This window comes from Diorhabda sublineata, chromosome 1 (genome assembly GCF_026230105.1).
Source record: "Diorhabda sublineata isolate icDioSubl1.1 chromosome 1, icDioSubl1.1, whole genome shotgun sequence".
NCBI lineage: Eukaryota > Metazoa > Arthropoda > Insecta > Coleoptera > Chrysomelidae > Diorhabda > Diorhabda sublineata.
This window is the reverse complement of record NC_079474.1, coordinates 2,724,803-2,736,854: the sequence shown is the minus strand read 5'-3', so window position 1 is coordinate 2,736,854 and position 12,052 is coordinate 2,724,803. Positions and strand designations below refer to the sequence as shown.

Below are 12,052 nucleotides of genomic sequence, written 5' to 3'. Positions count from 1 at the left end.
GCTTTTCAATACTCTCTTCAAAGAAAGTTGTCGCCAATTAACAGACCTAGAAATTTCTGGAAATTCCGTAGACAAAGCAGTTATGGTGAATTTGGAGTTTTCCCCATACACACGACTAATTCTCCGATCGATTTCTGCAGCATTACGACCTTCAGCCTGTAAAAAACGAATCACACTTGGCGAACATGTTTACGTGGCTGTAGCACAACGCCGACTGACGCCTGAATGTCAACAATGGCGGAGTGTGTAGTGCGAGTGTAAAAGGATTCAACCTCTTGTGCTTGTTTTTACATGAAAAACGTCTTTTGTCCTTAAAATGCAGAAGTCTTGGTACCCATCGCGTACAGTCTGCACTGACGTTCCTTGTGCTAGGGCTCCACGCATGTTTACCACCACTTTCGGAAAGCGCAACACTATTCAATCACTTCAGTCTTGGAGAGGATCTTATTTCCGCAGATTTTCGCTCAAGTACACTAAAAAGTGAGTCTCTACGCTTCGAAAAAGTCCAGACTAAATTTTTCGCGCGTTTATTCAAAAATTCCAATTTATATTTCAACGTAATTTTCTAGATTATTCGAGTTTAATGAATTTTTATTGTACTCAAAATGTTGCAGCGTCTTCTAGACATTAAGCAGATATAATTTTTTTTTTTCAAAATTAAAAGTTTAGATAACCATTTGTTGAAATGAAATAATTGAATGACGTTTTATAAGTTTGACACCTAACGGGAAGTATTCTGTCAAATTGATTCGCAATTACGCGTCATATTGTTGTGTAATTCCGAAACCACCCTCGTAAAGAATTTTATGAAAATGTAATTAAAGTGAAATATAAAAGAATCGCATGCCATTGTTGTTATAAAAAAAAATTTTCTTATTTTGTAGAAGAAGAGACACAATTGAAACACTTTTTATATATCTTCAATTAAAAATTGATAAAACCATTTTCTGCTTCAATATTTTGTTTTTTGGTTACTACCAGATTAATTTTGTTGTGGTGGGAGTAATTCTAATGGCCCGATTACACCTACTGAGTGTTCGGCAGAAGTTCGACTAGTGTAAGAACGTTTGTGCCCGATTTTTTCGTTGCTGCAGTTTAGAGTGAAATTTCACAACAATCCGTTAGATAAGGGAACATTTTTATAGAAAAAAAGGTTTGTTGGAGTTGGCCCTGATATAGGAATTGCTCCTCTGCAGAGTTGGAGTTGTGTTGACCTGGTTGGTGTCGACCATTGGCCAGAAGAGAATAAAAAGTGAGCTCAAGATAAGTGAAAACGTTCTTCTAGGTTAGGAGATACATTTTTTTGTTTTTTTTTAAATTTGAATTGGGGAAGGATGGGTACAGCTTCGGCTGCACTATTCCCAATCGTCGGACATTTGGTTGCTAAAATAATTCACCAGGTTACAGTAAACCCGCAACATCGACGATTCTACAACAAAAATCCTCGTATAAACGAAGACGACGGCTACACTGGTTTGTCTACAGACGTGGTAGACATCTAATTCGAAACAGTAAGCCTCAGACTAAAAAGCTAACAGTTGCTAACCTTTAGCGCATTTGTACTTTTCTGTAGCATCTAATCTCGTTACTTAATAGCCACAACTCGTAGAATTGGATTGCTGCTTATCTTCAGGTTCTGAAGACGACAACTTGGTTATCTATAACCAAGTTATCGTCTTCAGAGACTGGAGATAAACGGTGTACCTTCACTAAATAGTGCACCTTCAGTTTCTGAAGACGACAACTTGGTTATATATAACCAAATGATCTTCTTCAGAGGCTGAAGGTGAACTATTTATATTTAGCCTCTGAAGACGACAACTTGGTTATCTATAATCAAGTTATCGTCTTCAGAGACTGAAGATAAACAGTTTACCTTCACTAAATAGTGCATCTTCAGTTTCTGAAGACGACAACTTGGTTATATATAACCAAATGATCTTCTTCAGAGACTGAAGGTGAACTATAGATAACCAAGTTGTCGTCTTCAGAGGTTGAAGATAAATAGTTCACCTTCAGTCTCTGAAGAAGATAATTTGGTTATAGATAACGAAATTGTCGTCTTCAGAGAGTGAAGTTGCACTATTTAGTGAAGTTAAACTGTTAATCTTCAGTATCTGAAGAAGATAATTTGGTTATCTATAACCAAATGATCTTCTTCAGAGACTGAACGTGAACTATTTATCTTCAGTCTCTGAAGACGACAACTTGGTTATCTATAATCAAGTTATCGTCTTCAGAGACTGAAGATAAACGGTTTACCTTCACTAAATAGTGCACCTTCAATTTCTGAAGACGACAACTTGGTTATATATAACCAAATGATCTTCTTCAGAGACTGAAAGTGAACTATTTATCTTCAGTCTCTGAAGACGACAACTTGGTTATCTATAATCAAGTTATCGTCTTCAGAGACTGAAGATAAACAGTTTACCTTCACTAAATAGTGCACCTTCAATTTCTGAAGACGACAACTTGGTTATATATAACCAAATGATCTTCTTCAGAGACTGAAAGTGAACTATTTATCTTCAGTCTCTGAAGACGACAACTTGGTTATCTATAATCAAGTTATCGTCTTCAGAGACTGAAGATAAACAGTTTACCTTCACTAAATAGTGCATCTTCAGTTTCTGAAGACGACAACTTGGTTATATATAACCAAATGATCTTCTTCAGAGACTGAAGGTGAACTATAGATAACCAAGTTGTCGTCTTCAGAGGTTGAAGATAAATAGTTCACCTTCAGTCTCTGAAGAAGATAATTTGGTTATAGATAACGAAATTGTCGTCTTCAGAGAGTGAAGTTGCACTATTTAGTGAAGTTAAACTGTTAATCTTCAGTATCTGAAGAAGATAATTTGGTTATCTATAACCAAATGATCTTCTTCAGAGACTGAACGTGAACTATTTATCTTCAGTCTCTGAAGACGACAACTTGGTTATCTATAATCAAGTTATCGTCTTCAGAGACTGAAGATAAACGGTTTACCTTCACTAAATAGTGCACCTTCAATTTCTGAAGACGACAACTTGGTTATATATAACCAAATGATCTTCTTCAGAGACTGAAAGTGAACTATTTATCTTCAGTCTCTGAAGACGACAACTTGGTTATCTATAATCAAGTTATCGTCTTCAGAGACTGAAGATAAACAGTTTACCTTCACTAAATAGTGCATCTTCAGTTTCTGAAGACGACAACTTGGTTATATATAACCAAATGATCTTCTTCAGAGACTGAAGGTGAACTATAGATAACCAAGTTGTCGTCTTCAGAGGTTGAAGATAAATAGTTCACCTTCAGTCTCTGAAGAAGATAATTTGGTTATAGATAACGAAATTGTCGTCTTCAGAGACTGAAGTTGCACTATTTAGTGAAGTTAAACTGTTAATCTTCAGTATCTGAAGAAGATAATTTGGTTATCTATAACCAAATGATCTTCTTCAGAGACTGAACGTGAACTATTTATCTTCAGTCTCTGAAGACGACAACTTGGTTATCTATAATCAAGTTATCGTCTTCAGAGACTGAAGATAAACAGTTTACCTTCACTAAATAGTGCACCTTCAATTTCTGAAGACGACAACTTGGTTATATATAACCAAATTATCTTCTTCAGAGACTGAAAGAGAACTATTTATCTTCAGTCTCTGAAGACGACAACTTGGTTATCTATAATCAAGTTATCGTCTTCAGAGACTGAAGATAAACAGTTTACCTTCACTAAATAGTGCACCTTCAATTTCTGAAGACGACAACTTGGTTATATATAACCAAATTATCTTCTTCAGAGACTGAAAGAGAACTATTTATCTTCAGTCTCTGAAGACGACAACTTGGTTATATATAATCAAGTTATCGTCTTCAGAGACTGAAGATAAACAGTTTACCTTCACTAAATAGTGCATCTTCAGTTTCTGAAGACGACAACTTGGTTATATATAACCAAATTATCTTCTTCAGAGACTGAAAGAGAACTATTTATCTTCAGTCTCTGAAGACGACAACTTGGTTATCTATAATCAAGTTATCGTCTTCAGAGACTGAAGATAAACAGTTTACCTTCACTAAATAGTGCACCTTCAATTTCTGAAGACGACAACTTGGTTATATATAACCAAATGATCTTCTTCAGAGACTGAAAGTGAACTATTTATCTTCAGTCTCTGAAGACGACAACTTGGTTATCTATAATCAAGTTATCGTCTTCAGAGACTGAAGATAAACAGTTTACCTTCACTAAATAGTGCATCTTCAGTTTCTGAAGACGACAACTTGGTTATATATAACCAAATTATCTTCTTCAGAGACTGAAGGTGAACTATAGATAACCAAGTTGTCGTCTTCAGAGGTTGAAGATAAATAGTACACCTTCAGTCTCTGAAGAAGATAATTTGGTTATAGATAACGAAATTGTCGTCTTCAGAGACTGAAGTTGCACTATTTAGTGAAGTTAAACTGTTAATCTTCAGTATCTGAAGAAGATAATTTGGTTATCTATAACCAAATGATCTTCTTCAGAGACTGAACGTGAACTATTTATCTTCAGTCTCTGAAGACGACAACTTAGGTATCTATAACCAAGTTATAGTCCCAGATAAACAGTCTGAAGACGACAGCTTGGTTATACAAACAAGTTTTAGACAGTGGATGTTGGTGTAGTGGTAGTGTAAACAGCGTGTTTGATATAAATATCACCAACGGTTCCAAAAACTTCAGCTTAACGAAGAAAAGAAAAAAATTAGAGATTCAAAAAAATCTCGTAACGGAAAAAATTGGTTTTATGAATCTAGTGTTAAATGGCGAATATTAGCGAGAAGAAGAAATCCGTTTTCGATCTGATCAGTTGAAATGTAACCACACATTCGTCCGAGCTATCTAGTAGGTGTAATTGTGCCTTAAAGGTTTGTCAATTTCGTTGGTTGAGTATCACGCTGTTCCTTCTTTTCTCTTAATCATTATATAAAAAGCGTTTCAATCCGAATTCCCTGTCCCATGCCTTACGTCAATATACAATCGATACATGAATGAGACAATCTCTATTTCGAACCAAATTGAATAAAGTTAAAACTTACCGACATCTTCTTGTTTATAATTTTGGATGATATCCGCTAGGTCCATATTACCGGCGATGACGGCGACTTGACAAGGAGTTTGATTGGCGAAATTCAAAGCTTGTCTATCAGCGCCGCGGAATAGTAACAATCTAGCGCAGGATTCTTGACAATTTACTGCGCAAACGTGTAAAGGAGTATTACCAGAAGCGTTTTTGGCATTCATGTCCGCTCCGTAGAACAGAAGGTGTTCTAAATGGGATAGAAGACCCGTTCTACAAGCCTAACAAAAAAAATTTCAATCAAAAATGAGTTATTAACAAATTTGGGGTGTTATTACTTGGTGCACTTCGTGCCAGCCTTGAGCGTCCTGAGCGCCCGTTGTAGCGTGATCGTGTAATAGAGTTTCGGTGAAAGTCGGGTCTACGTTGAGACTTATTGTATAATAAAGCGGCGTTAGTCCTTTATTATCCTTATAATTAGGAGACGCCCCTAATTCTAACAAGGTTTTTAAGGCTTCTAAACTTCGATGTTCTACGGCTCGATGTAAGGCTGTCGAACCGTCTTTTTTTCGGTAGTCCAATAAAGCACCACCGTTCACTAATGCCATTAATACTTTCGCCGGTTTTTTTATGCCCGTTGCCATAGTTAATGGCGTTTCTAGAAAATAAATACACGTACAAGAAACGGCTGCGACGTGAAAAAGACGAAGATGGATCGAATAAAGGAAAAAGAAACTCACCACCTGTTTCTTGGCAGTGAAAGTTAGGATCTAGGCCTTTGGAACAAATTTTAGTAATTTTTTCCACTTGTCCGTTTTGTACGTAGTCTATGAATCGCCGAAGATTGGCCCTTGTATGTAGACTTTTCAATTGTTTTTCGTCGAGTGACATCATTTTATACACCCTTCTTTTATACTTCAACTAAAAAATGAAATGTGATATAGATACTTGAAACATTCACCTTGGTCAAAAATTGGAATTGAATCATTTTCGTGGGATGATTTTCTATGGAAACCAATATTTAATTATGTTATTAATACACTTGGTTTCATATTACAACACTTTTAATATCCGTTATTTTGTTTCCACGCCGATTTTTACATTTGTTATCTACAAGTGCACGAATTTCATGTGCACACGGACCAGTAAACAAACTCAAAAAATGGAATGTGATATATTTGACTACGAATTTTACGAGAGGAAACTGGATAATAATGTTTATAGATACTTGAAACAATCACCTTGGTCAAAAACTGGAATTGAATCATTTTCGTGGGATGATTTTCTATGGAAACCAATATTTAATTATGTTATTAATACACTTGGTTTCAGATTACAACACTTTTAATATCCGTTATTTTGTTTCCACGCCGATTTTTACATTTGTTATCTACAAGTGCACGAATTTCATGTGCACACGGATCAGTAAACAAACTCAAACGTTGCTTTAAACTGCCGCGGTGACGGGGACTGTTGATTGTCTTGGACTTGGACTTTTTATCACGAAATAATGAATCGTTTTTGAGATAAAACCAATTATTGATAATAATAAATTTTTATTATTCCTCCGTTTTTGCCAACTAGTTTATGAACAATTTAGTAATGGGATTGTGGCAATCAAATATCAAAGTGTATTCTTTTCAGTATATATTTCGAGCTTTGGAAAATTCATTATCGAGAATTGAGTAACCATTAATGGAAGTGAAATTTTTTTCTTTCGCCAAAAATCAATATTGAAATTGAGACGTGACATAAATTTAATGATTCATAGAATGCGTGATGTGTATTTTAAAGTAGCTGCTCATTCGCATTTGGGAAAATATCAGTTCTTTCAGCAAGAGCTTTAAAATAGCTTTCTGTCACGAGTGTTTTATATTATTTTTTCCGTTTTGTGTGCTAATCAAAGTGTATGAATCTTTGGTTTCATTTGTCTATCTCAAAACTTATGTATCGACCCTCGTATAGCGTCGGATTATGGAAAAGTCTAAGCGGGACTTAAGCCCCGGGCCCCTCCAAATTACTGATGTTATCATTAATTTCAAAAGCAAAAATTACGTTTAAAAAATTTCGAGTTCATTTTGATTTTCGTAAGTGGGACCTGGGTCCCATAAATTACCAATAATACTGAAAGAAAAACGTTTTTACATAATGTTAAAACTGATAAAGCTACGTCACGACTTTTTATACGTATATAGTTATATATTTTGTGAAACTAACCTCTAAATAACCAACAGGACCGTTAAAAGGGTAGTCCCCAAGACGTCTCTCTTCATCCAGAAATTTACCAGCTCTCCCGTTATCCGGAGGAGAAAATAAACCATAGTTGAAGCTTTCTTTTAACTCCTGAAATGCGGATATGTAAAGAAATTGTAAATGTACGAGGAGGAGGTCCCAGAAGTACTTAGCCCAACAAAGAAAATAAGTTCGATACCATTAATTGCGGACCGCATCTTCATTGTTTGTAAATATTTGACCACCGAGCCATTTTTTACGTCTAAGACCAGAAAATGATCAGAGGGGGCTAAATCTGGTGAATATGGTGCATGAGGTAGCAATTCAAACTTCAATTCATTAATATTGGCCATTGCAATCACAGATTTGTGAGCTGGTGCATAGTCTTGATGAAACAACATTTTCTTCTTAACCAAATGCTGCCGTTTTTGCTTGATTTCTTCGCTCAAACGTTGCATAATAAGAGTTTTTCATTTTTCAATAAAAAATATCCCACGCGCATCCCAAAAAACCAACGACATGACCTTGCTTCAGATGGAATGGTATTTGCCTTCTTTAGAGCCGATTTTCCCTTTTCAGTCCATTGTTTTGATTCTTCTTTTCCTTCGGGTGGGAAGTGATGATAGTTAAGAAACGATACAAACATTTTCTCGACGTTGTTTTTGTTCCATTGTGAGCAAACGCTGCAGTCGCAATCATCCACTATCGCTTTGTACATTTTCTTCAGCATTTATGGAGTCGTCATCTCATTTGGTCGACCATTGCGATGCTGGTCTTCGCAGATCGTATTCAATATTTAACGAAGGAACAGTCTCATCCAGAGAAGAATTGGTTATGCTAAGTATTGAATCACATAACGATGGCCATTTTTACAAATCCGCTGAAAACGTTCGCTATTGATGGCTGCCAAACAAATACTAAACAAGGTGCAGACTTCAAACTTGCTTTATGAGATTTTTCAAACAAATAACGCCATCTCTAGGTCGGGCCAGGTACTTCTGGGATCATCCTCGTAAAAGAAGTAGAGAACATTATCTCAATTGTATTTGATAAAGTTCTAGGTACTAGAAGCTAAGTTTGAACAAGAAAAATCACATTTTCTAAAATGATTTGCTGAAAATAAATTTAATGCAACGTGTAGTAGTTAGATGTTCTAATCATAACGCACGATATCAAGTTTAAATTTTAGCCTTTAACTCGACTTTCAGATTTACAAACAAAAAATAGTCAGACGGAGCTAGATCAGGGCTACATGCTTGGTGTTCCAGTAGCTTTGGAGCCTCAATAATCTAAAGGTATTTCGTGGAATCTCTTTTAGATGTCATTATATAAAACCATCCATCAGACATTCCTTTGGTCCTCGTGACACAAATATTCTATTCGACGCTACTTTTGAGATTTCGAAGCATCCATCTTGAACATATTTGAATGCTCGTGTAGAATCCTTAGAGCGCTTATTTTGAAAATGCCGGTCCGTACTGCAATTTCCAAATTAAGTCACCGTAAACAGCCTCTAAACTATTTTTGATTTGGGTTTGTGTTAATCTCAACTCAATTTTCAAAATAGCTCAACTTGGTGGTAATTCGGAGCTCTACTATAATAAAATGGATGCTTGAATGTTTATCAACGTTTATCACTCTATATCTCAAAGAGGTATATTTCAAAAATTGTTGCAATATAAAATTAAACCGGAATTATTTTGTTAATTCCAATACGAAATAACAACAATTTAAATATTTTTTGTTGTCGATATTTCGTCCAAGTGTTATATCATTTGATCGGGTTCGCTTTCTAACCAAAAAAACATGAAAATAACTCGTTAAAAATTCCAAATTTCTATAAATAGAATTTTTGTACATAATATCTGTCATTGTGAATCGAATTTACAACAACTATAAAATTTAAATATAATTTTTTAATCGTTGTTAAATTAATATTAATAGTTTCGTGATATGATTGTATTACAAGTTTATTCCACCAAAAATTAATCGTAATCTTGTCTAACTTTAAACATAACGCGGTTTCAATTTATTTACGTTATTAACTTCTCTATTATTCATTAATTCATTTAATCACTGTTTTTATTTTAAATACTTCATTATAGAGCCGTTCCCAATTTACGACAACTGACAGTTTAAAGTTGGTAAACCTGGAGCGTTACACGATAGAAACGTGTCTTCATTATTAAACGAAATGTCAAAAATAATGGAAATTTGGCGATACAAGGAGATGGGATCCGTTGGAGATGCCCATTTGTCTTACAAAAACAAGTCGTTCAAATGTCAATATCGAAAAAATGTGCGCGAAAGTGTCTGGGAGACTTGGATGATATTGATGTGGCCAATATTTGGTTTCAACAAGACTTGATGGTGCACGAGACATTTCCAGGTCGTGTACTTTAATTTCGGTGATCAGAATTGGCCTCCTAGATCGTATGATTTAACACGACAACAAGCCCACAACTACTAAAGCATCAAAGGATGAGATTCGACGAAATTCAGCCATATTTATGAAGAATGGTCATGGAAAAACCTTATCCCGTGTACTTCATGACTAGTCGTAGCTTTTAAATATTTTCAGTTACATCATTTTGTTTTTGAAAGTTTATTTTCACACATCCATATCTAATTCTTCTCGGGAATATTTCGTGTTATTAGTTGGAGGAGATGGAAGTCTCAAAATTTTGATAATTGAAGATCTGAGTTTGCCCGACTAATTAGAAAAGTTGATTCAAAAATTTCATTTTCTCATCACAGTTATTTTGACTTTGTTTTTGAATTAATTATTAATATAACAAATATTTTAACTACTTGGCAAATAAATGAATTCGATTCGATTCTTAAAGACACTTCAATATTAGTTTTGATTTTTGGTGGAATCAACTATTTATATGGATGATTGTTTTAGTGAAAAACATGGTGAATTTGATGTGGATGCTAAAGCCATGCAAACAATATCTGAAATCATAAAAAAAGCCACAGCAAACGTTTTGAGCATAATTATAAATTAAAAAAAAAAACATTTAACGTCTTTTTTAGATTCCATGCTAATTGCTTTGTACTCAACTAATCAAATTGTGGTGAAAAACGTTTGTAATAAACTTTTTCTTTCATTACAATAAAAATATATAATAATGCGACAAACTCATGCAGTTGAAGTGGTGGGCTAAATACAAGAAGACGAAGAAAAACTAAGAACAATTGGAACTAACAAGAAAATGATTATGAGCTGCGAAATAACAATCCCGATGGAAAGAAACGAAGATTGTTTGACATAATCAAAGAAAAATGTTAAAAGAATTATCAAATGGAGACCAATAGAAGATAGACCATGAGGTAGACGATAATCCAGATGGAAAGACCAATTATATGATAAATTTTGAAGAGAAAGTTAATACTGAAACAGAAAAGACTGAAAAAAGATGGTGATCAACCAATGACCAATGACTTTCCACGAAAGACAATCAGAATTGGCCTCCTAGATCGTGTGATTTAACACCATTAGACTTATTTTCATCCCAATGGAAAGAGAGGACATTGCAAAGTACGTGATAGCGCAGAGACTAAGTTGGAAAGATGGAAAGACCAATTGTATGAAGACTTTAGAGAAAGGAAACACTGAGAGAGAAAATACTGAAGAAAGATGGTACCCAAGGTGAAAAACCATATTTTTATAGTGGAAATATGTGTAAGGAGGATTGACCCATCATGAAAAATAACAGTATGTAATCCTTTTAAGAACTCCATATTTATTTCTCTAATAATTTGAGTCGTAGTGAAGCACAGTATTCAGTTTGGCTTGTTCAGCATTCTGGTCTTGGTGCAGAGGTGTAGAGATGTCAAACGCAACGTATATTTATGCTTTATAGATTTTGAAAAGGTATTCGACAAGGTCCGTCATCATAAATGAATAAATATCCTACTGGAATTGATAGCAAAGATATTAAATTATAAAAAGAATGTAGTAGGGTTTGGTCAATGGAAATCGTGCAGAATATATTTTAAATAATACCACTATCCACAGTAATCAGATTTATTACCTAATTTTATATAATACAAGTAAGATAAAATTAGATAATGTTAATGCAAATTGTACAATAGCTACTTCAAAGAATTAAGTACATGCCTAGTCAATATTAATAAAAACAATAAGTGATATCGGGATTTTATCAGAATATCTAAGTTTTAAATATCATATATATGGAGTATCAAATTTAATATCAAGTCTTTAATGTAAGTATTTGTGTAAAAAATGAAGGTACGCGTTACCCTTGTGAAGAATCGCATTGCTCTCTGGAATACTCATCCGTTTCTGAGCAATAAGCAGCTTTAACGTGTTTTTTGGAACTTATGGAACGTTTTTTTGGGAAGATAGTCAATATATACAGTACCCATAACCCCACAAGTGGACCTGGTTGTCTTTGTTTCGACTAACGACCCTTCCTCCTTCTTTCTCAATTCTTTAGACAACACTCACCTTCGGGAGTGTGATAGTGTACTTCTCCGCTTCTTTTTGCTTCAACATCTTCCAAAGTTATTAATTTTTGCTGCAAGATCAACAGTTTGGGCATCCATTGCACCTACTTCACGATATTGGAGGTGATCAAGGTGATCATCCCAAGGTCCTCCCAAATGATCAGTTCTACGCTTCGAACGTTGTCTGGTGCGAACCTGGTTCGCCGTAGACTAATTCTTGATTGTTTCGCGTCCATCTTCGACTCATTTAAATACAGCAGACCTACTCAGACATTTACTTTAAC

The 12,052-nt window shown here is 34.8% G+C and overlaps 1 protein-coding gene across 11 annotated transcripts in view; it reads right to left on the bottom strand.

The window, feature by feature from the left end:
• Nucleotides 1-12,052, bottom strand: part of LOC130442063 (SH3 and multiple ankyrin repeat domains protein 2) — a 194,564-nt gene that overhangs the window by 22,801 nt on the left and 159,711 nt on the right. For all 11 annotated transcript variants that reach the window (XM_056776091.1, XM_056776099.1, XM_056776082.1 and 8 more), the window contains 4 exons: nucleotides 7,278-7,403; nucleotides 5,801-5,981; nucleotides 5,399-5,718; nucleotides 5,080-5,341 (listed from right to left, as the gene is read on the bottom strand). In XM_056776091.1, the coding sequence (XP_056632069.1) occupies nucleotides 5,080-5,341; nucleotides 5,399-5,718; nucleotides 5,801-5,981; nucleotides 7,278-7,403 (889 nt within the window). The remainder of the gene's footprint in view (nucleotides 1-5,079; nucleotides 5,342-5,398; nucleotides 5,719-5,800; nucleotides 5,982-7,277; nucleotides 7,404-12,052) is intronic.